Source organism: Lonchura striata, chromosome 1 (assembly GCF_046129695.1).
Source record: "Lonchura striata isolate bLonStr1 chromosome 1, bLonStr1.mat, whole genome shotgun sequence".
Lineage (NCBI taxonomy): Eukaryota > Metazoa > Chordata > Aves > Passeriformes > Estrildidae > Lonchura > Lonchura striata.
In genome coordinates this window covers 142,307,602-142,333,456 of record NC_134603.1, presented here as the reverse complement: position 1 = coordinate 142,333,456, position 25,855 = coordinate 142,307,602, and the positions used below count along the sequence as shown (strand labels likewise).

Sequence of the window (25,855 nt, the reverse complement as noted above, 5' to 3'; positions counted from 1 at the left end):
GGGAGTGCTTTCCTAGGAACAACTCTATTTATTTATGTCTTACAAATAATACAGCATTTTGCCACCAGTAGACATCAGCAGATGTCTTAACTAGAGAGAATCTCAAACCTCACTTTATTACAGAAGGTGGTTTTCCGTAAGGATGCTGGCTCACCATAGCTGGCAATCAGACACATTTCTGTCACTTTGTCAGCAACCCAGACTCCCCTAAGCTGAAGAGTAAGGTACCAACATCTCCTACTACTACCACCTCTAGCTCCTAAGCCAAAGTACTGTCAGTGCATTTGCCAAAAAGCAGCCTCTATCCCTGACGGTTTCCAAAGGCATACAACCAGGTAACAGCAGACACAGGACCGCCCCACTGGCTGCTTCTCACCGCAGCAGCAAGAGGGCTGTGTTTAGTGGGACACACACCATTAACTGACAGGAATTAATTGCATTACTTGCTCTCATCTCAAACACCAGGGCATCAATTAAAAAAAATCTTTGAGCAGGAGACAGTCTTTATTCTTTTCACAAATGGGGGGAAAAAAATACCTCTCAAGAAACCACAAAATATGCTTGTTCTTTTTGGCTAAGGAAGTAGGTCCTCTGAATCCTGCAGAGATACTCAGTACAACTTCTTCATCTGCACCTTTCCCATATGATTAACTAAGATTCTATTAAAAGTAGAAGATTGACATAATCTCAAAGACTGAATATTTTATTCCAGAGCCCCCAAGCCTAAATGGAAATGTACACGTAGGCTTTCCATGAGTGTCCTGCTTGCAGAAATGGAGAAAAACAACAAAAATAACACTTCTAAAGGGTTTGAGACAGTAGAGATGACTAAAAAACCCTTACTCTTTCTCACGTGAGGATGACAACACAAGCATCACATGGAAATGCAAGCCTCACTTCTCTCCAAATCCCTTCTGTCCCCTGCTGTGAACAAAGCACATTGCTTCCCTAATGCCTGGCAGGTTGTGTTCAAGATGGTACAGAAATCCCTCCTATTCTATCATGCTGTGTAAGCAAACAGATTTGTCATGTTGGTGCAGTTGCTTACTAGTTTCAGAATATTCTGAGTTTTGTAGATGGCTGTGATGGCTACGAGATGCTTTGGGAATCCGAGAGGTACAGAGAAATAAGATTCAGTTAAAAAAACCTTAAAAAACAACAACAACAAAATGAAATAGAATCAGAGGTATTGCTTAGTCTCATCAACAACACCCAATATCAACATGCTTTTGGCTGCATGGTTTTCCAGAACTTCATTATGAGTCAACATCAAAAGAAAATCTAAGGACAAGCACATGTGAATGAACCTGAATGATTTTGAATACGTTCCCTCCAAAACAGAACTTGACACTCCTTGTTCTCATACGCTACAGGCTGATCAGCTGAGGATTGCATTTCAGTCTCTGCAAGTTACCCAAATTAAAGAGTTTCCAACTGTATCAGAGACTGTCCACTGAAGTACTCTGTAATATTCACAAAGGTTTTCCAGAACTGCATGATTTGCTCCAAGAAACCTAAACCACCTATTATTACAGCAGAGATAATCATAAGCCTTATTTAAGCTGAAAAACATAGATTTGGCTTTTTTTGGTAACATTTTTTTCCCCATGTCTAAAACAGTCTTGCTTGGAAGAGGGGGAAGAATAGAGGTGAAAATACACTGTAGCTCTGCACATCTTAAAATCTTGATGCTCTTGGACAACTAGATAAACATGACAGGATTCACTACTTCATCCAGAAGTGAGAACATTGCACTGACTCATTTAACTTTTTTAAAGAATTACTCAATTCCACAATAAAGAGAAAAACATGAAGCTTTGAATCATCTGTCTATACAGCACTTCTAAAACACTCTTCTTCATATTTGCTGGAGTCATCAGGATCCAGACAGGGCCTACAACACATAGAAAGGTGGCAACAAACAATATTTCACATACCCTAACTTGTCTACTGCAGAAACAAATCCATTCTACCTAAGAAAAACAACAGAAAAAAGACAGGTAAACTGCACAGTTCTGGGCTGAAGTAGGGAGCAAATCACTGTAAATCTGTGAGCTTCCACGTTTTCATAGCACTGTGCTTGTCAAAGTTTAGGTCAAAGGCTGACAACCAGGACTCACAATAGGAAAACTGGGGGGAGGACACAACGCGAAGGATACAAAAATGAACCTTCCAGGCCTGTATTTTCTAATAATCTCATTTTGTGACAAGCATTGAACTTTTGTTTGCACAAGGCCTTCTGTAAATTCATAGTTTGTATACTAGATACTTTACAGAGGAGACACTAAGCTCTTTCTGCATCCTCCTTACTCTAATCAGCAAAAGACAACCTGTTTGCGTAGTTTTAGAATATGTTGCAGTTTGAGTTGAATCTAGCAACAAATATTCTGAACTGGTTACCTTTTAAACCTGAAAAACATGGATTTACAAGTTTCTGCCACATGCCACTTCATAACTCTGCACCGGGTGCTCTTAATTATCACATCCTAAACTCAGGATTCCAATCCTGCTGTTCTAGTATTTGCCAACAGAAAATTACCAAGAGCTTTTAAGCATCAACCTAATGGAGGGATAATTCTGTTTATTAGTACTAGGACTATATTTTACTAGTGTATTTTTAAATAGAGAATTTTAACCATACTAGTTAAGCAAATGTTGACTTCCAAACTAACAGGTATTAGCAGGACTCAGAAAGGCCTCAAAAAGTCCTGATTTTAGTGAACTTGTCTGAAAGGGACATTTAGAAACAGTGTACTGCTTGGTCAGACAGACTGACATACCGTATCACCTGCGAATAATGAAGAGCAATCATTCAACTCTAGGAAGCAAGAGCACTGGGTTCCATACACCCCATCCCTCAATGGTATATACTGCATCACAAGACTTCTTTTATGGATGTTTGGAATATATTAACACAGATCCTGTCATAGCTGCAAACTTTCCTCCTAATACAGTGTTTGAGTCAGCTGTGCCACCACTATACTTTAAACAACACAAGTAAAACTGTCCACCAAAAGAATATTTTTTCTGTATCCAAATACTTTTAAGATAACAAAACCCCCATTTTCCACATTTTCTTCTCTTTAAGTGAAGATGATCTTTTAGCTGTTCTGCTGCTCTGGTCTTCTAAAATTTCCCATATCTGTCCTGAAATCCAGCCACGGCACAACACTGTAGCCATGCCAGCCTGATCAGTTGAAGGCAGTACCCTTCTCAGTCCAATATGTAACTATGAAAAAACCCTACAAAAGACAAGAACAAGTATAGATCTTTTTATTCATATTCATAAATGCAACTCTCCTAAGCTGCATTAATGTGCAACATACTGCATTCAGGAGTGCCAATTAAGGCACAGATGTTGAAAGATTTGTAAAATATGTTGAAAGATTTGTAAAATATGTAGCTAACTCCTTCCCCCCTAAGAGAGTTCACTTTCTTATTCTTACTCAGATATCTTTACATCACTTACCAGTGAATACACCTTCCTTTCCATCTGTGACTGCAGAAACTAGTGGCTTCCTACTGTAAACCACAGCAATCACATGGGGCAAGGAGAGAGGAGACAAGAAAAACCCCACAGAGCTCTCAATCTAGTCTGGAATGTATTGTATTTGACACTAGTTACAGACTACCCTCTGTGAGAGAGAGTTAACTAAGCTTTAGTTTTATCACCAGCTTCCTTGCTAAGTAGCTACAGTCTTCAGCACCACAAAAAGATCATATTATTATAGAATAAATTCTGAATGCAAAATAAAAATGTATTTAAAGAGAATTAGTACTGCTGTCAAGGGAGCAGCATTTGTGGAGCTCTATGGTATTATCAGTTTTGGTTGTTTCCTTTTTCCTTGGGAGAGGGGGGAAGAGGTGATGGGCAGCAGATTTTATTGGAGGAGAGTAAGGGAGCAGAAATTTTTAGGAAGGGTTTTTAATTAAGGCAAATCAATCCAAGAGACCGAGGAAAGTTGGTGTGTAACACGTAGCTAAAGGGAGATTTTTGAAGGACACAATCCTTACAACAAACAGCATCCACCTCCAGAACAGCCACAAGGAGACCTGGCAGCAGCTAACAGAATGAGAAAAATAAAGCTTGTTCAAACAGTATTCTCATTTTATTTATTAAAAGTTGCAATTCATACATTTTGCTGCTAAAGCATAGATTTCCAGAGTCCATTTCAGTTGTAACCACAGCAACATATCAAACAGACCACAACAAGCAAGACAAACTACACCAAATGTCAGTTAAGAGGTTTGTTTAATTAAGTATTTTAAGACAAGTTTTCCAGGATTTAACAATACATCCATATTCTATATACCAAATTGTTTCTATCCTGACTTGCCAGTTAATTTGAAAGCTCATATATATCAGAAGCTGTCTTAATTTCCTGAGCAGATGCAAACCAGAAAGATCTTCAATTTAGCATAAATTAATATACTGCACCTGTTTTTTTTTTGTTTTTTTTTTTTTTTTATGGGGGACAGCACCTTTTAGAGCTTGAATGCCATAAAAACAAACAATCTTCTTGAAAGCTATAACTGGAAGTTACAAGTGCAGAAGCAGCCACTAGTGCTTACTGACACAGTAAACTGTTGAAAAGCCCTCTTGATTATCTAACACCGTAGTCTTACAATGGGTAAGTATAGCTGTCAAAAAAAAACTTGGTAAGATTCCTCATTAGTTGCCCTGCTACTACACTTCTGTACATAGCCTAATTTGTCTACTTGAGCCAACTCTCTACAGTTTTATATTTCATGTCTTCCTCCAGCATCTGGATTCCCTGTGTCTCAGCCATGCTCCTGGCCCAATTTCCTTCAAATCTGTATTAGCACATATTCCAAAAGACTTAATAAACCTAACACAATTCTGCAAGGCAGATTATGTAATCCTGTAACTAAGCAAAACATTAGAGATAAAAAAATTAAAAGAAAGGAAAAAAACACACACACCTGCACGATGAAAATGAAACAGAGCCATCATGCTGTTACTCCCTGCCCTCCCCCACACATATACAGCAATCAGGAATAGCAAGCAGTACAACACCGATTTAGCTCCTAAGTATTTTCCTGCTAGAAGAACTGTCAGCACCGCTCTGTAAAGCACCTAGGAATACTTTTGACAGTTGAAAAAAATTAAGTTTATTTTATACCAAATAACATGATCATAAACCAAAGGCTACTCTCTCCATCTCCAATACAGACATCCTCCATGGCAGGCTTGTCATTTTTTGCTTTATAATGGAGTCATTTTATTGTATGCAAGAAGCCTCAGGCATTCTGTACAGCCCATTACTCTTTGCTGCCCACATTCAGATGGCTAATCTGCTATCAGCCAGAAGCTTGACAGACAAAAGGAAAAGGCAGGACAACAGCTCATGCAGCTGCACATGCGCACGCACACTTCAGCTACAACGTGTTCCAACAGTAGACCCAAGAATTAACAAGACACACATTGGATTGACAGTCCTACTTAAAACTGTGGTTGAAGGAAGACACACAAATTCTTTAAAGGTAGACAGGTAGGGGAAATATTTAAGGGATAAAAAGCTTCATTAGAATGCCTATTAAGATACTTTAAGGTACAAACCTGGAAGACTTTACTCAGTAAGCAAGCACCCTGGAACCTCTGAAAAGTCATTTTTATTCTGAAAATTTGCTATACAAGACCTTCAAAATGCTTGAAAATATTGTCAAAAGTTAGCAAGATGAAATAAGAGTTAAATATAGGCAACTGTAAACTATTAGAACAAGACATTTGACAAGCTTTAGATTTCAGCACTTCTGCTTTATTTCTGTCTCAAAAAAGAACTCACTCTTTTCTAAGGAGTTGTCTATATTTTCTATATGCCAAATTATTGTGACACAATACATATGAAAAAGCAAATGCAATGAAATTATTTGCATATAGTGCTGCATAACAAGGAGCTTTTTAAATACTTTTTTCCAGGCACATTACATAAATGGAGAAACTTCATACTAAAACAAAGAAAATGCCTATATTTGCTGGAGTTCTTAACCACCTTATTTTATTTCACTTCTGAAGGAAGCATCTTGGCACTGCCACAAGCAGTACTGCCAAAAACATTTTTTGAAGCATCTGATTCACGGACAACAGTTTGCATCAAACATCTTGTAAGAATTTCTGTCAGGATCATAAACCTCTGCTGTGTGTCATGATTTTTATTCAACTTAGTCTATTTGTATCCTTTACATTTACAGTTGGAAGGCTAAAATTCTCCTTGTGTGAACCAGTTTAGTTCACAGAAACAAAGTCTGCCAGTAGTTTTATTCACTCATATGCTGAGGTAAAAGCCAGGCTCATCTTTTTAAGGTGTCTGTCTCCATGATGTAACTACCACATGAACTATGCAGGCGTGATTAATCACATGGTGAAACAGCGAGAACTACAGAACGTTATACTGTGTGATGTGTCGCTGGAACTATTTCCCTTTTCCTGTGCCACAACTACCAATTGAATTCTGCTTCTCATTTCTAAGGTATTATTTCACTATTGTGCAGAAAGTCTCCCAACATTTTGATTATACTACAGAACCTATTCTATCTTCCAATATTTGCTCAAAATCATATTTAATGTTCCAGGAATACACTACATATGTCAATTCCAAATCTGGAAAATGTACAAGGTAAGCTTTACCATGAAGGGCAGAAGCTGTCAGAATAGTTTATTACATAGAATTAGTCTCTGTGGTTTTACTATCATTACAACACCTATGAACAGAAATCTATCTTGTGTTACTACTGGGAGCATTTAGGTCAGTCTAATATATTAAATTAATGGATATAACAACAGATACACACACACACACATAAATATAGATGTAGATATATATATGTCTACAAAACAAATCTGTACTGGAAATGCAAATTTACTTTCAGCACTCAGTAGCTAGAATGTATCAAAATAGGTTGTTATAACAAGTCATTCTACAATCTGCTCCTATCTAAAATTTAAAGTTGGCAAGAATACTGTTTTCTTGTTGCCTTTCAGACATGGAAGTTCTGAAATCCCCTGCTGAGTCTCATCCTGCAGGTCAAGTACTTGTCTCCTTCTGCAGCCATCTGCAGCATCTCCTCAACAGCAGCACACCCCCGACGGTACTCTGCAACCTTATCTTCCTCTCCCACATGTACAAGGTAAGAAGGGGGAAAAAAATACTACATTTGCATATGTAATTATGGTGCAGCTCAGCAGTAAGCAAAAAATTACTGGAAGTTGAGAACAGATATGCCCGATGACCACACCTTAGTATTTCAAATGAAAATGCTTAGCAAGGAAGGGGAAGGGACAGCAGCAGGGAAGGAAGCAAGTCATTACAGCTCCAAATCTGCTTCAAAGCCCTTATTCACCATCTCATGCTCTTTACCAGGCAAACTGTACCTAGGTGCTTCCTGTGAACAGCAGCATAAGAATGAATCCACCAGTGTGTGACCAGTTCTATTTTGCCTGACTTAATGAAATAGTTTGCCAGGAATACTACAAAGAAAAGGAAAGGCTATAGAAAGATATAAACAAAACAGGAAGATTAAACAGGTTACAGATTCTGAACAGTATCTCCTTTTCCAGTCTAAGACTTAACATGACTTACAGTAGATAGCTTATAGGAACTTAGGAGGAATGATAAAATGGACTAGGTGGTGTGAAGAAGGAAAATCTGATACATACATAGAAGCACACAAGGCAAAAATACTTCAAGGCATTAAGAAAAACTGTTTGAAGAAAAGTGCATCTTAGAAAAAGGGACAACTCATCTCCTGATGCTTCTGGGTATTAATAAAATAATATGTTACCTTATGTAAGGATGAAGGTGTTAGGAAAACAAACAAATAAAAAGCCCAACCTGCTTCTTTAGGGACCTACCAGTTCAACAAAAATCAACTTATGTCTTGTAGTTAAGGCCTGATTTTTCTATTCTTTACGTTGTCCTTTTTCAGATGGAATAGATTTCCCCAGGCCTTTTTCAAATCATGCCACATCTGTGATATTTTGTAATATCATTTTGCTTTCTTCCATATACACATGGGTGGATGGATGCCTACAAACTAGAACAGAAAATTGCCTTCACTGTCTGTCAGCTGCCTATCAAACAGAATTGGGAAAGGGATATTTGCTGAAATAATGAAAACATATCAGAGTAACTGAAGGTGTTCTCTAGCATCACTGGCCCAACTAGCATTTGATCCTAACAAGGACAGGCACAGTAGTTCATAGGTAAAAATACTCTCTGCCACATGAGACTCTTAACCTCTTTACTTCTAGTGCTGTCCATGAAAATCACTCTCAGAATCACGGTGAACGGCAAGGTTTATAACTAATTTATCTCCAATGATCTTGCCAGCTCCTCCAGTGTTCCTGATCTATCACTTGACCTGTGAGAAGCTAAAGAGCAGAGGAGCTACAGAAAGAGAGGATATTGCATCAGAAGTGCAGACTACTATGCAGTTAGTTAAGGAACAGTTGTTTCTTTTCCTTCTGATACACTCCCATATTACTGAGAGTTCTTGGTGTTTAAAGAACTAATTTTACATGTCCTTTCACTGAAGAACAACTGCTACTCATAGTCACAGATCCTAACTGAACAGGATGCAATGTCATCACAGCAAATAATTTTTTCACTCTCTTTTTCAGTTATAATTAAGAATACATTCATCATTAGACATGTTCATTTGCTTTACACAGTTCTCCAAAAATAGGCTCAATGGAATACATTGAAGGGAGAGCAACAAGAAAGATGCTACCAAACAGAAAGCAAATATTTGTAAGGAAACCAATAAAGGATGTCCATTTTCAGGTTTTAACCTTTGGGTGAGAGCAGCTGTTAACCAAACTGCTTTGAAACAACAGGGGTAAAGTCCTCACATCAAGGAGATTGTGACAGCTGGGAATGACAGCTGAAAAGGAGAGAACTGAAACAGGCTGCTTTCAAACAGTACTGACTTCTCAAAAATGAGAAAGCATATTTTTAGTTAACTTCTGTTGCTCTAAAAAGGCATGTTAAAATAAAATATATAGTTACATTACAGTAATGGCATCTGAGACAATCAGAGTGAGGCAAAGTAAAAAAGGCTCCTTTATTCTCTATTGTCCTTTCTGGGAACAAATGTACAAGTCTAAAGAAACATGGTTCATATGTTCAGCACTACCCAACTGAAACATCTGAATCCTGCCTTGCTACTCCACAGATAAAAATTTAATAAGTTTCTTCTTTCTACTCTACCATCACCTATCCTGCTAACACATGACTGTAAGCTTCCAGGTACCCACACAAGGAATTGGATGTATAGGCCAAGATACAGGAAAACTCAATACATATATTTTTATTGCCTGAAAGGTGCTTGGATGTGTGTGATGGAAGTAGTATTCTTTCTCAAGAGTACTGAAATAGATTTTTAAAGCTTTGCTGCATTTAACTGGAATCAGTATTTTATCCATCAAGTCTCACTGCTCTTGATCGGGCTTCCCATTCTCCTTGACTGTCACTCAGGAATACTACTGATCTATGCAAAAAAGAGATAAATAGATTATTAAATAAACAAACTGTAGCTCAATATGAAAAATGAAAGCAACTCTGGTCTTTCCTTGAAAGAAATAGTCACAAAGATTAGAAAGTTGCAACTGTGAACAGTTTTTTTAAATATCAAACTTTTGTTACTCTTTCCAACTGCAATAAAATAAGATGTAAGGAACTGGAGAACCAGAAAAGCAAATCAAGACTGAGAAATACATGAGCACATAATAATTAGCTAAAGAATCAATCCAGAGTATTAGAGGCAATGGCTTATAAAAGGTTGTAAAAACTTGCCAACATAACATGGAAATAGAAAACATTACAAAACAATACACTCATGAAACTACATACAACTCAACAACAATTCCAGTATTTCAACCCAGCCTACTGAGTTTAAAGCTATTTACCACTGTGATCTTCTCATGCAGCAGCCAAATACATTCCTCCCTGGAAGGCCAGTAAAGTGCATCAAATCAGGTACCAGACCTTCAGTGAGAAGCAGACTACACCCCTGCCTACTCCACTCTCCCTCCTCCTTCATACACACTTTGCCTCACCCATGCAGCACGCATGCACACAACCCTCTGCTCTCCAACCTTTGCTTGGGGGTTTGTCTTTTTTTTTTTTTAAACTACTAGAGACTACAAACAGCATTTCCCTCAGCAGGAAAGAATCCCTACCCTAACTGATGTATTGAAGTGTCTCATGATTGGAGCTAACCACACATCTTCACAAATGAAGATATGAGAACACTCTTCATACCCACCTTTGCCTCACACTGCCAGGCAGGAGCAGCACCCACCTGCACCCACAGGCACTTCCCACACAGCTCCACCTGAGACAAGCAGCTGTGGTGGTAAAACCTACACTTGCAAGTGTTTGTCCCAGTCTAGCCACCTTACCAGGCCTGGCACTTATTTATACATTCCTGGCCAAGTTTTGTTTTGAGGAGGACTGATGCTTTTTTATTTACTCACCCTTTTCAAATATTAGAAATACGGGTAATATGCCCAGACTCTAGTCATTACTGTCACAACAAAACCAACATCTGATGAAATAATTTCTGCCCAGATGTTAAACTCCAAGAAAACCCTCCACATCCCAGCAGGGGTGTTGATGTTAACAGTGTAGTCTTTAACTAATTCCTTCCTGATACAATTTATTTTTGTATACTCTTGCATCACTGAACTTAAGATTTGGGAATACAAAACACCAGAAGAAAACATTCTACTTCTCTGGCACATCACTACATAGACTAAGAAGACAGTATTTTCACTGGTGGTGTTTCCTATCTAAATACCATCTAAAAATTACTAAAGACAAAATTGAGTTTTGCATCTCACCACTTGTTTGCCAAAAGCAAAAATACTCCAATAAATATAACAGAACATAAACAACTAAGCCGAAATGAGCAGTAACTACAAAATGACAAAACTATTCTTTCCCTTTAAGGCTCTAGATCAAGCCAAATGCAAGGATAGTCCTGAGGATTAAAAATGGATTGGGACTCAGTCTTGCTATGGACTTCCTGTGTGACCTTGGTAAGTCACTTGAGAATTTAGTTCTCAAAAATAACAGGACTATTATAGCTGCCAGAATGAAGCACAAATGTTTCTGAGACTACAAATGAAAGACAGGGTTCTGCTTACTTACCCAAAACAGAAAAGATCCTATGTGTGAGTCCTCTTGAAAAATGTAGGTAACTACCACCAAAAATTCAGGAATATTCATGTTAACCAGCTGAAAGTTAATCTGGAATTATACTTTGAGGTATGGTGTGAAAGCCTACATAAAAACAGGAGTAATTTTTGGGTTTCATCCTCTAGTTTTGGGTATTTGAAACCTATCATGAGTAGAACACTTACTATTTCCAGAGATGGAGTATGTACTGGTAAAGATTGGACTTACAGTTGACAAAGCACATCAACTGCAATCAGCTTGCAATATCAATTAGTTAAATGGTTTTGAAGTGACTACAAACAGCTAATGACTTGAGAGCAATAAGCTTATATTTTTGGTAAATAATAATGACTGAATTTAGAAGCAGGGATGCTTAAGAGGCATTTGGCCAGATAACGTAGTTTCAGCAGTTTCTTTGCAATAGAGAGCAGTTGATCAAAAATCAGTTAAAATCTCCAAGCAAAAAAAAAAAACTACAACCCAAGATTCACAGAAGTTAAATTTTATTTTTTTACCATAGTAATACAGTCCCATGCATGTTAAAAGTGTCTGCCATCCCTCACTGGCATTTTAAACTCTATTAAAACAGATGTTTCCACATGAGGAAAGGCATTACAGTGATATTTTGATTTCAGAGTACTTCAGCCTCTCCCCCAGCACTGGAAAACTTCTATAAGAAGAAACTACAGCTTAATACCACAACTGGAGTCACAGTGGGGAAGGAAGCAGGGAACAGCTGTAGAACCCCTTCCTCCTGCTCTGTCCACGGAGGAGCTGCTTACAAAGAGCAAGGGCCCAACCAAAGCCCTTGGTAACACCAATAAACAGGATCTGTCAAAGCCCAAATGCCACAGAAACCCCTCCCCATTGAGTCTATCTGATGCAACTAAAAATATTCAACAGAAAATTTGGACTGAATTCAAAGAAGTCAGATCCTTAGACTTCTAACTAAAAAATATTGAGTGATTTCTATGAGTAGGAAGCCTATGTCAGAAGGAAAGTTTCATCTTATTGCTACTTTTCATTAACCCTTTCAGCAGCACATGTACAGAGCCCTACAAGCAAGGCAAATTGTTTCAGGAAACAAATTACCTTAAAAAAAACCAAAAACAATTGCCTCAGGTAATTAATTACCTTAAGACAACCTGCTTCACAACTGTTAAAATAACAAGCACTGATTGCTGACAGAAAAATGAAGAAATTGAGACTTTTTTAAGAGAACTCACATTATATTTCAGTGGCTAATGCTAAAACAGAAGTACTACTTGTTTATAAGAGAGAAGGTTTCCTTGGTCTCAAACAGTTAATTCAGTTGTCCACGTAGACCTGTTCACTGTGCCTGGAATTTTAACTCGGGCTACATTCCACAAATCCTGAATTGCAAATTTAAATTAACAATAGAGTGAAAACATGATGCCTAGCAAAAAAGAAAGGCAAGGGGGCAAGAGAAGACAGGCACAACAGGAATGCTGCATCCCAAGTGTCACTAGCACCTGACATCATGCCGGTAGTTAACACCTTGGAGCTAAAAGAAATATGCTTTTGCCTTATTCAAAGGGACTTACAGTCTTCTTATAGTTCTTAGCTGGTAGCAAAACTTTATATGAAATTGTTACCTAACAGAAAAAAAGAGCAAAGAACCAACTGTAAAACAACTGAAATAACACTCTAATGAGTCAGTCCACATAACCTTTTAGTAATGAACTCACTGTGACCATCTTCTTGCATCTTCTCCTCACATGCACCTGACAGCATGCAGAATTTACCCAGATTCATATAGTCCTCTTTTCACTATTAAATATGCATCTGAAAACCTGAAGGCATACTTGCATTATTTTCAGAACTTCTATACTTTAGGTTGATATCTTTTTATACTCTAGGAAGGAAACTTTTAAATATTTTGTTTTACTTATTTCACAGCATTGCTGAAGAACAAGGTGTGTCACTTTTAGTTTTGCTGTTTAATACGAACTAAGACAATCCCGTAACATACATGAGAGAAGCTAAGAAAGCAGCTAATCCTGACTGCAAACCAACTCAGAATAAGAATACCTTTGTTGATACTGAATGTATTTGAAGTCTACACAGGAGTCTCACAAGAGCATGGCTATGTAGATGACCGGCAAAAAATACCCAAAGCGTGTCTCTCTTTCCTCCTCTTCATGTTTCTATCGAAAGAGGGGGAGAAAAGTAGCTAGGATGAGAAACGCCCAACCAGCGCGCTTGTGTTTCTGCTCTATCACATTAACTCAACACTTTGTTAACTCTTTTGCTGTAGAAGTTGTTTGTGCATTGGCCAGAACTAAGGACAATGACACAGGGTAGTTTTCTTCAGGTAGGAAGTGCCAGATTTCCTTGTAAGTGGAGGCTTTAATGGCAGCACCAATCGGCTCTTTGCTGACCTCCTGTAGGGACCAATAAACAAGGCAGAAAAGGAACCAGCTCCAGAGTTAAGATGATAAGACTGTCTTTCCAGCTAGAGTTAATGTGCCAGGATGACTCCCAAACACAGAGAGAAAGCAGAGGAAAGAAGGAAAAAACAAAAGTCTACAGTGTATGAATAGCTGTGTTAAGTTTAACAAGAGATAAAAAGAAGTTTACAGTATAATAACTCAGTGCCATAGCCCAGTATTATTAACAGGCATACTGGATGTCTAGTGCAATCTCTCTGCAATAATCTCATACTCTGTGGGAAGGTGGAGAGGAAACAGCATAAAAAACAGCTTTTATTTTTTATACTACAAACTAGCCAGTTGCTTATGCATCTCCCCTATGCCCATTCTTCATTAACAGAAGATACCTATAAGAACGAAATGCATTCTGCGACTTTGGGAAAAAAAAGCCTCATACTTACTCATTTTAAAGGTTAAAGGGTTAACATTTTTTCTATGCATTTTCTTCAGTTAATATTTGCAAGTCAAACATAAACCCACTGCTGAGAAATGTCTATTATCCAGATTCTATTATCTAACAGATCCTGATGTTCCAGTGCACAACGACTTAAGTTGGTTTGAATTCCTCAGTAAAAGGAACCAAAAGCAGCCTAAACCAAGACATACTACATTTTACATTACAGAACTAGTTGATAAAGACTCTGAGGCTCTTTATAATAAAGTGGGCGCAGCAATAAGGTCCAAAAGTGATGAAGATGAAAGATACCTGGAATGATACCACATCTTATACACCTTTTGTTTTCTGCAAGTGATGCACGCTGCAGACAAAACGGTTTGTGCTAAACAGCCTTAAATCTGGTTTTCTAATATTAAGCACAAAGGAAAAACACTGACAGCAAGCATGGTAAATAAATCCCTCCCTTGAGAATAAAAGCAGCAGACAGGAGGGGGCTGACATGCATGCAGGAGAAAACTAAACACCATCTTTTTTTTCTACCTGCACAAGTTGTCATTTGCTGCAGCAATCAAGGATCTATTTTTCCCCGTCGATTTCAAAAGCCAGGTTTTCAGAAAATTTCTCTGTCAAGTCATCTGTTGATCTGCTTTAGGAGTATGGTATTCATATCACTGGATCTTTAAGAGAAAAATCCATTTTCTTTCCTGTTCAGGTAAACATGTTTACAGCTCCTGCACAGACGCTGGGTGGTTCAGACTCACATGTCACACATGTTGTCGTCAGCAACAAGAAAAGCCCCTTTCTCTGATCATCCACATTTTTAATAAGGTAAAGAGAAAAGCACTTTCCAAACTTACCTTTAGCACAGCCAAATCACGAGCCAAATATAAATATTTACACCAAGACAAGGAATTAATAACATGAGCGTGCAAACAAGAATACTTGCTAGAAAACGCAGACAGCAGAAATAACCCTTTTAAGTTCAACGCAATCAAACCAACCCGTTAGCCCCTGGAAAGGCTGTCATTTATCACCGCGTTATGCCCCGAACACTGAGAATTGGAGAGGTGAAGCACCGATCGTGACTCCGATCTATTTCGGAGACCGTTCACTGCATATGAAAACATCTCAGATCGCAGGCAAAGCCTTCCTATCTGTAACCCTGCACAGGAAATGCCACATAAAACCTAAAATTGCCAAGGAGGGTTACAAAATCGCCTACTCTACATCCTATTCCGAAGAGTCGTGCTACGAGGACCGAACTACTTCTCCATTTTCCAGAAAATAAGTAGAGAGTGGGTGTTACGAGCCTTTATTCCCCCCGCCGTGTACCTTCCCATCGCATCTTAAAGTAACACACGTACCAAAGGGGAAAAAACACCACCCAACAGCAGCCCTTAAGCCTGAAATGTACATGTAATTCCTTATATAGACTGCAGCAGCTGGTCACACACGCACGGAGAGCGGAGCGGGGGCCCCCGGCCAAACCGTTACCACCCATTATTATACAAACAGGTACCTCCGAAGCCAGAGGGAAGGGAAGAAACTTCGCCGCCCGCCCCCGCCGCCCGGGCGCAGCCCTCCCTTCCCCAGCGGCCCGGCGGGGCGGCAGCGCGGCCGCGGGGCGCCGCCGGGCACCAACTCTCGGCGGGGCGGGGAGGCGCGGAGCGGGCGGGCGGGCGCGGAGCGGGGGCGCCGGCCCGGGGCGGCCGCGCTGCCCCCGCGCGAATCGCCGCCCGCTGCGGCGGCGGTGCCTCCCCCGCGTGTGCTCCCGGGTGTGTCCCCCTCGGGGACGGCCGGCGTCCCCCACCGCCGCCCCGAGAAAGGCGAGCGCCGGCCGGGGGCGAGGAGCCGGCCCGCCGCCGGGCGAGCGGGCAGGGAACTCCGCCGGGCGGGCAGAGGCGCTCCCGGGCGGGCGGCGGGGCGATCCCGCCCGCGGGGCCGGGGGGAGGCCCCGCTCCGCCCGGGGCAGCGCGCAGGTAACAAGTTTCGGAGTTGGGGCTGCCGCGGCCGGGCGGGCGGCGGCCGCTCCCCCGCCGCTCCCCGCGGGGCTCGGCGTCCCCGCCCGGGCCGGAGGGCGGCGGCGCGGCCGGGGGCCCCCGAGCCCGCTGCCGGCGGCGGGGCGGTCGCGGGGCTCGAGGGGGAAGCAGCGTGTAACGGTCCCGGACAGCGGCGGAGAGCGGAGGCACCGCTAGGCGGAGGAGGGAGGCGGCGGCGAGGAAGGCTGCAGGTAGCGGATATAACGGTGCGGAGGGAGCCGCGCTCCCGGCGAGCCGCGGCGGGGGAATTACTTTGGCGCTCGCCCGACCTCCCCGCTGCGCGCTCGGGACGGCTGTGCCCGGCCCCCGCCCCGGCCCCGCCGCCGCCCCAGCGCGGCCGCGGCGCTGCCCCGCGGGTGACTGACCGTTGTTGCGGCGCGGGTTCGGCTGCTTCCTGCGCTTACACCTGGGGCCATCCGCCATGATCCGCTCGCTGGTGTCTAAATGCTCCAGTCACCTCCTCCCCCGCCCGCCCCCCTCACTCCCTCCCCTCCCCCCCGGACCTGGTTTACGACACTGGGTGGTTTTACTTTTACATCACCTTCCTACACCTAGTGCTCGCCCGGAACCTTGTTGCCACGGGAGACGGGCGCTTTACGGCAGCGCGTTTGAACGGCGGCGAGGGAAAAGTTGCCCCCGCAGGTACCGGGAGCGGCGGCGCCGCCCGGCGGGGCCCGGGCCCCCGACCCCCGCACCGCCGGCAGCGCGGGCGGACCCGCGGAGCGGGACGGGGTCGGCGGTGGGGTGTCAGTGGTCGCCGGCCCCCCGGGGCGGCGCAGGAGGATCCCCGCGGGGCAGTCCGCGCTGAGGGGCCGCCGCCAGGTGCTCCCCCGGCCCGCGGGGCTGTCCCGGCGCGGGGCCGCTCCCGGCCCGCCGCGCTCGCACCTGGCCGGCGCACCGCGGCTCCGCGGCGCTCCTGCCGCGCCGAGCGGGAACCCACCGCCGCACCGCCGCACCGCCGCGCCTCGAGTCTGCCGCGCTCGGGCTGCCCTCAGTCGTGCTGGCCGGCTCTGCAAAGAGGAGGAGAGGTATAAAGTTCTGCGCCGTAACGAACAAAAAGAAGAGAGCAATTTTTCACGGATAATTAATAAGCAACCTCGGTTGTACTTAATAAACTTATTTAATGTATATAAGAATTAAAACCATCAAACATTTGTGCTATTTTTTTACTCTTGTTTTTCACTTCAGGCAATAAAATAATTTAGTAAGTTTGCTTCTATGCTTCCTTATTTCTATCTCTCTCTCTCTCTCTCTTTTTTTTTTTTTTTCCTTTATCTTGGCATGATTTTGTAGAATTTATAGTTCTGTGCTTCTGGGGAACTCTTTTATCTAAAGAAATTCAATGTAATTAAATTAAATTTCAGTGAAAGCATTTCTCTTAATGGGATACTTTCAATAAGACATTGATGCACTAGAAAACTTGAGTCCTTCAGCTGTTCTACATTGCCCTATTCCACAAACAATATATTCACATTCTGTGAACAAGAATTCACATTCTCATTTCATGGAAGAAGCATAGAACATCTATAGGAAATGAACTACTGAACACTGCCCGTTTATCGGCGTACCTTGCATCTGAAGCTCCCACAAAAGTCTGGACAATCAGAAGTCCTTAAAAAAGAAGTATTGGGCTATAATGGGTGCAGATTTAGGTAAAGATCCAAAGGGGTATTTTCTTAATCAATTGTATCCTCAAAAACCCCTAAGCCTTGGCTTTGAATACTTATATGAAAACAGTGGTTGCAAGTACAAATCACTTGTCTGTTAGTTCTCAAAAATCCTTTAAGTTTACATGGGGTTTTTTTTCGCATATGTGTCTTTACTCAGTGATGGTTGGCTGCTGACTTCAACATTTTAATAAGGATCTACCTAAGAGTGATGAAAGAAGCTAATCAAACAGTACCAAGTGCTTGATGGACTAACAGAGTCATTCAAAAGCATCAGATTTGGCATCAGTTGGGAGTACTGAACCCCAAATATGAGGATGGCTAAGTACTGCAATATGAAACTAACTATAAGATAAAAATGAAACTTGTCAGCTCAAATTTTGAGTGAGCAAATTACACATTTTAAGGGAGAGTTTTGTTTTTAGTTCAACATCTTTGCTTGTAAAGTTTCTGCACAGAAGATAACCTGTGGCTGTGAAACTGTTTGCAAATGAGTGCTTAAGGTGTTTTGGAATTGTTAGATGCTTTTTATCATTCTGTGGATGAATTTGAGGATGAACCAAAATACGATATACAGGTTTTCATACAAAGTTTTTACTTCCTTAAATTTAGTCATGTTCTTAGAAGGTAGTTGCAAATAATAAATAATATCTGTAAACTTATTTGTAAATTTGTAAGAATATTCTCCTGCATGCCCACACAAAGTTCTAGGCCCTCTTTAAGCAACTTTGAAGAGCTTATTTTCATTGAGTCTTGTCACTTTTCACCTCTGTATAAGAACTCTTGTCTCTTCCTTTTGAGCAATTCATATTTCCTAACAGAATAAGAAGAGAAACAGTCTCCTGGTATTTGTTGTGCTCATTTTCCAAGAGCCACAGTGTCTGTTTGAACTTGAATCTCCTGAGGTTTCCAAGCAGCTGGGAGAAACTGGTGACAACTCCTGCTGCCCATTAGTTTCTGAAGAGCAGAACTGAAACTGGCAGGAACATTGCTAGCTGTACACTGCTATTATTTGGATAAGTGAGAAGAGAAAACCAAAGCAACCTTGGTATACATTATCTTTGGGACCATGGAGGTCTAGAAAATAAAAAAAAAAATAAATCAGAGATTAATATTTTGCATCAAGTTATTGATGATTGCAATTGTGAAAACTAAATGGATATGTAAATAGATATGTGGACAGGTTGGGTTTTTGGGGGTTGATTTTTAAACTTTGTTGTATTTAATCCAAGCAACTGGGCACTTCACATCTTTGTATAGAAAATTTACTGTGCTAAATTAAGGGAGCAGCCACTGTAAATGAATTTTTACCTAATACATTCTTCTAATACTGAATGCAAAGCAACTAGTTAAAATTCCTATTATCTTTGTTATGTTCTGCAGTACGTGAACATGTTGTATGTGTAATTTAAACTGGTTTGTGCCTCAAGAATGGAAAATCTGGTTTTCCATTATGGTGCACAGCTTTCAGTCTGATTTGTCAGTCAAAGATGCAGGAATTAATTAAGATATTCATTTGTAAAATCTTAGAGAAGAGGTATATATCTGCATCCTCCTAAATGAGGCAGTCTTGAGAACATATCTCTTTAAAGGAGGAATTCTAAGACAGTGGTCATCCATAACAATTTCTAGTAACAATTTATATGGGAATTTATGCAAGCTAAATAAGCATATTGTAGTTAAAACACGAGATTGCACAGCTGCTGTACTTCACCTTTTTTGAAATTTATTTCCATTGTTTGAAGACAAGAATTAAAATATTTCCATAGTCACACTGTTGTATGGATGTTCAAAAACCAGGTTTTTCTTACAGACAGTTTTTCCCGTGTTAAAAATGTTCCTGTGTGTTATGTTACGATTTATGATCTCTTAAATATGTACCATTAAATAAAAGCAATCAGTCCTGTGTTTGTATCTACTCCTTATTGATGCTTACGGAGTTTCACACTGTATCTTGAGTATTCTGGATTTAAGGGTGTTCATTTAGTTTAATGATTTGAGAATTACAATGGAAAACAACTCAGTATTGTTTCATGTGTATTGTTTCTTGTTTAATTTCTGATTTGTGGAGGTTCTTTTTTTTTTTTTTTTCTGATTTCCATTAGTGAAACTTTGTTTTCAATTCCATGTATTTCTTGGAATCTCAGTTTCTAAAATTGATTTTTCAGTTGATGATTTTTTCTTTTAGATTTTTGTTAAATGCACTTTTACTCCTCTATAGGAATTGTAGTTGAAAGATTTGTTAGGAGAACAGTGACACAGAAATACACAGTTTGCTGCAGATGAGGAACTAATCTTGAATAACATGTTAATTGTTGAGGTAACAACATAGAAGTGTAGTGCCCTTTCAGATGGTCTTCCAATTTCTATTTATGCTTCCAAATGAATCTAATAAGTTTTGAAGGTGTACCCTCAGATGCTGTACAGTCTCAAAAAATGGTATATCTGCTTGAAATTTTCCCATTCATTTAGAGCAGGCTGTAAATATTTATCATGGGAAATTACCTTTTTTCACTTCCCTCATCTCATAATTTTATTTTCTGTTTTCATACTTTACTATGAATTTACTTGTTCATTTAAAGATTGAAGCCTATAAGATCTAATAAATTGTCATATCTTTACACAACTTGAAGAGATTGTACCTGCTGAAAAGATGTGAGGGTGTAACTCTGACATAAATCATCAATAAGTACATAGCTATAGATAGGTATAATGACTTGCACATATGCAACTGACTTTTTCTAACATCTTCCTTATTAAGGAAAAGTGTTTGTGAAGGTCACAAAGGCCTTCAAACCCATTTTGTTTCTCTTGCTCTCCCTTTGCCCTACTTGTTGCATATTGTTTTTCTCTTGAAAGCAATTAACCTGTGCTGATACCTATGTCAGGTTAGTATGCTGTAAAAAATGAATGTACTAGAACATAACAAGGACCATTCTCCTTCCATTCTTATACTAGCTTTCATTGTGATCTCAGTTTCAGAGCCTTCACACAAGCAAAAAACTATTTGAGAAAAAACTTGAAAAGATAATTTCATGTTCTTCATCCAAAAGGCAAATTTCATGTATTCAAAATGGAATTGAAATGAAAATTTGGGTAGAAGTGGTGGAGGGTGAAGAGCTGTGGGTTTTTTTTGTTTGTTTTCAAAATACCTGGAACTTCAGATAAGAATGTCTACTTCAGCACTTTTTTTTCTACCAGTAGATGCAGTAGCAAAATACTATTTTTTAAAAATTGCATCTGAAGTTGTGACTGATCAACTTACACTTGTAGTGAAGTTAGATTGCCTGCTTTTAATAACAGCATGTTTTCCATTCATCTTTGTGTATGATGACTCTGCTAAGTGTTCTTATCCTTTATACTAATTAAACACTAATGTGTTTTGAATATTTTTACATATGGGTCATGTTTGTTGCTTCTGTAACTTCCACTCTGATTTAGTTCTGCTCCCCAGCCCTCTCGCTGTTTGGTGTCTCACTGTTTGGTGCAGTTGCTCATTTGGCTCTTGTTTGGGGTTATTCCCTTTGTTATGGTGTCTGTACAGCTCTTTAAATCCCAACTTAACACTGATTTCTTAAGTATTTAATTGCATAGTCATCTCATTTATATCTGAGGGTTTTAGTAGTTGAAACACATTCTAATGTTAGGCATTACTCATTTGTTATCTCTCATTTCTTGTTTTTCCTCACTTTAAGTGCATAATGTTTCTCCAGGGAATGTTTGTTAATACATAAAAGGAAAGCTGTTGTTCTGGAGCTTGTAGTGTGTCTTCTGAATATACAGAATTAATATAAATAAAACCAGGAAAAAAGTACTAGAGTCTAGCAAAACAAACAAATGCAGTTGAAAATCTCATTTTGCTTAAGAGACCTCAACAAGTTATCAGCCAGCACCATAAGGAGAAACAGATATTGCAATGGTTAATTTCTGGAATGTGAAGTGAAGCTTTGGTGCACTCAGCAAAGTTGGTCTGATTCTCAGGGTTGGCAAGGTTTGTCTGATAGTTACAAACATATGGTGTTAAAACGCAATATGTTTGAAACTCAGATGTATAGACCAAACTTATTGGAATTACAGAGCCATGTAAAATTCTAGTGTAATTATATCTGAGCTGAGTATTGGAGCAGGGAACAGCAGTTCAGTGCAAGAATAATCATGTGTTGATACAGAATTGGAAAGGGATTGTGATTCTCAAGTAAGGCTATGCATATCAGGAATTTTGGGTTGCACTATCAAAAAGGAAAGCCTAGTATGGATGCTTCAAAATAATAAGGTTTTCTGTTTTCCCTTGTGGAAAAAAAAATTCGAAAAATATTTTATGTGGGATCATCTAGAAAATGTCTTTTTAAAATCCAAGTATTAAAAGCCTGTATTAGAGCAATCTTTAAAGGAGAGCAGGTGGTTCACAGGTTTCTATGAACTAAATTATTTGAAAATTCACTTTATTAGGTTCCCTGTTCTTCCTGGGAAGACTGGAACAGAGATGTCCATGGTGGGCAGTATCTTAAATCCCTGGGCTTTAGATACTATGAAGAGCTTTCATTTTCTCTTGTTGATGTCTAAGTAATGTAGAAAGGACAAGAGCTCCTGTGTCATCTTAAGTGAAGAACTTTAAAACATTCTCCACACTATTTAGATAAATGCTATGGCCATTAGATTATAATATTTCTCTAGTTCCATTATTGTTTTAAGTATTTTATAACCAAAACTATCCATCAGTACATGTGAAGACCTCTGAATTTTCTTTAGGAAGGTGAATTTCCATCATTGCTGAGTGACAATGGTTCAGATTTTTATAAGAAGAGAATATAATTGAACCTTGGTTTTTAATATCCTGCAGGAACTCAGTGAGTACTGGGATTTCATATTAAAGATTGATCATACCCAATGTTTCGTGCATGCTGGGGTTGTTCTGAAAAGCCCAAATTGGTTGCTGAAGAGAAAATTGGCTAGGTAGAGAAAAACCAAGTTTAAAGATCTGCAGGTGGTTAGGTTCAGTGAAGAATTAGGCAGATTAGGGAATACCAGAAGCAGATCTTCACATGCCCAGAGAATTTACCTGAAAAATCCTGAGTAAGAATAGAATTCTACCTAGAATTAGGTAGAAGCTGAAAATAGTAATTCAGAGCTTTGTAGGTGTCTCCAGTATCTTGACTGACCATGGTTTTGCAAATACAAAAAGGCTATTGATGCCTCAGGTTTTAGCTTTTATATTTTTCAGATTCTGTGCTGCTTTAGTGTGTAGTTCTGAGCTTTATGTTAAGGGATAGTAAGATCTCTTCACAGAGTAGGTAGACAAAACAATTCCTTCTCTAGCTGGGGACCAAGGACAGAAGATCCTAATCTCAGACCCAAGAGCATAAACAACAGTGGAATGAAGAGAGAAGAACAGGAAGGATGGGACTTCATAAGCAAAAGCTGTAATTGGACAATTAACTCCAATATGCTAATGGACCAGAACTTATAAAAGTGAGAGACTTTGTGACCATCCTCCACTTTTTGTGGCCATTTTGGGTTCATCTTGGGTGTAGCTCTGGTTGGGGACTTCTGCTGCCCACAGTGTATCCATTGAGGCTTTTTAATAAGCACCTACTTTATTCTTTAACTCTGTCTAGCCTCTGTTCTAGGTCAGCCCTCACAAGGCATCACTATCTGATGCAAAAAAATTAAAATTTTATTTATTTTAGGTAATTTTCTTTTATTTGAAAGATTTACTACCTATTTCAGTAGCTGTTGGTAGGCCTGCAGTTGAGCAGTTGAGTTCTTGCAGGTGATGACTAATTCCTGTTTAGTGACCATGGTAGGTGACCATGTGTGGGACTCAGCTACCTCACATAGTATTTACCTGTGGGCTATTCCTTCCAACTGCTTTGTAATTAGTGGGGATCTAGTCAGTAGAGCCTGGCACATCTCACATGCACCTAAGTACAGTGAGATGAATTCCAACCCATCTCTTAGTCCTGACATCAGTCCAATCAACGAGGTAAATTTTCCTGTCATGTGGTATTTGGGACTTTGGAAATTACTTCTTTCTTCTGTTCTAATTTTCACTTTCAGTTTTGTGGGGTGAGAAGTCCTAGAACTTGTTGTCTCACCTGCAACAGATGTCTGTTTTGTCAAATACATTTAGATACTGTTTCATGACAAGGCCATAATTTGTGGATTTTCATATAACGTATCTTGTCTCACACAACACCAAAGGAAACAAAAGTATTTTTTATGACATGAAAAAAATTGCTTTTTTACCCCCATAATTATTTGATATCCACACAAATGTTTATAAAACTTCTGGGCAGTCTTAATATAGTCAGGATAACTGTGGAGGCCTTATTCTGCAGAGATGTGCAATTCTAAAGTTAAAAGTTTGTTCCTGCAGCCAGATGTATTTGGATTCTTCATTGCAGCATCTTTCAGAGAAGGACAGAAGAAATTAGCTTAATTGTATTAATAACAACAGTTCTTTGGTGCCATGCCATTTATTCTAAATAATGTCAAAAACTTCATTGCTAATTTTTGGTGTTAGATTAATTTGCAAAATGGATAAACTCCTCACTTCAATAGTGTTCTTCATCATGAATCCAGGACTGTACCTACCTTGGATTATTCACCTTAGGCTGCTTTGTCTTTAGTTGCTGATTGCTTCATAAATAATGCTCTGCTCCTAAATAGTGGTTACATGCTCTGTAATGTTTTTATATTGACATTGTTTCTTGCTTAAATGTTTATTCCAGAAGGTCTGAAAAATTATGTTTGCAACTCCTGCTAATTTCCCTTTTGCCAGGTAGCTTATGGGCAGCTATTTTTCAGACTCTATTTCAAGACATTCTGGCTACAGCCTAGTCTTAATCTGAGTCAAATCACAGTCACATTTTCTGTTGAACAGTAATGCACTACATTTGTTTTACAGATTCTGTAACTGCATTTTAAGGGCATATTCATTGCTTGGGTCTCCATTCTCCTTAAACTGAAGCATGCTGGTATGGATCCTAAGCAAACTGTTTTGGTGCCTTTTTCCCAGCCCATTTTTCCTCAGGAATAGTGATGGATAACGCTTTCTGTTGACTTGGGCAAGATCAGAGAAAAAAAAAGCAAATAGACAGACCTGTCCATTGCTGTGACTACCTAGTCTGAAATGCCAAACTTAGCAAACAGGCCGTTCTTCTTACATAAAAGAAAACATAGACACTGTACCCAGCCAGCCAGGAATCACCAAATGTACCAGAGCAAAGCCATGGCTAAAATGAAATGGAAATATTTCATGTAAATTCATCTGTGTGTTCTTTTATTTGCTTGCTACACAGTGCTATCTGTCATGTCCTACTACACCAGAGCTCAGGGTGCCTTTCTTCATTAGCTTTTCTTACCTTTCAGAATGTTAAAAAAAAAGATGGAAAAACAATTTTAGATAACATTTACGGTGTATATCTGTTACTACAATTTATCTCTTTGTATATATAAACACATGCATAAAGCTATTTTTAAAGATTAGGAAGGTCACAAAGGCATGGGCTTGGCCTAGATTCATGATCCCTTGGTTATACCCACATCTGGCTGCCCCATCCTTCCCAGGAGATTACTCCCACTGCAGCCAAGGCTGCTGTTCAAATCCCCATGTATTAGCAAACTGAAAACAGCAGTAGTCCAAATTAAAAATGCTCCACTGGACCAGCAGCTGCAGACCCAGCCTTTCTCCCATTTATTTGAAGTGCCTGAAGAGGCTACTGTTTCCAGTTGTAGCATCAATGTTCTTTTCAGCCGCTCCAGCTATACCAGCATGGATGGCAACATTGCAGAATGGAAATATTAACTCTTTTCAATCACAGAGTTTAATTTAATCCCATAATATGTTAGCTACATTACCCCATCTCTTCCTGCACTTGAGAAGGTGTCGCTTGGCAATGTGTTAGTGTATCTTCCCTCCATGTTCAAAATAGTTTCCAAATCCTAATGATCCGGGTTATGCAAGCCCTACTCTGAAGTTGATCTTGGAATTTCCATACAAGGCCGTCTTGGGCAGATGCTTGTGTGTGATTTTGACATATACAATATATGGAAGGTCATACATCATGTCAGATGCATTTCATTCATCAGAGTAGTC

At 39.9% G+C, this 25,855-nt stretch overlaps 1 protein-coding gene across 4 annotated transcripts in view; it reads right to left on the bottom strand.

The window, feature by feature from the left end:
- The window catches only part of ZEB1 (zinc finger E-box binding homeobox 1), a 122,225-nt gene extending 105,657 nt beyond the window's left edge, over positions 1-16,568 (bottom strand). For 2 of the 4 annotated variants that reach the window (XM_021542983.3, XM_021542985.3), the window contains exon 1: positions 16,456-16,568. In XM_021542983.3, coding sequence (XP_021398658.2) covers positions 16,456-16,513 — 58 coding nt within the window. In that variant the 5' untranslated portion in view covers positions 16,514-16,568. Of the gene's footprint in view, positions 1-14,591; positions 15,025-15,570; positions 15,671-16,455 lie in introns of those variants that run through there. The other 2 variants (XM_077788797.1, XM_021542984.3) reach the window with 2 other exon arrangements.
- Positions 16,569-25,855: the final 9,287 nt, after the last annotated feature.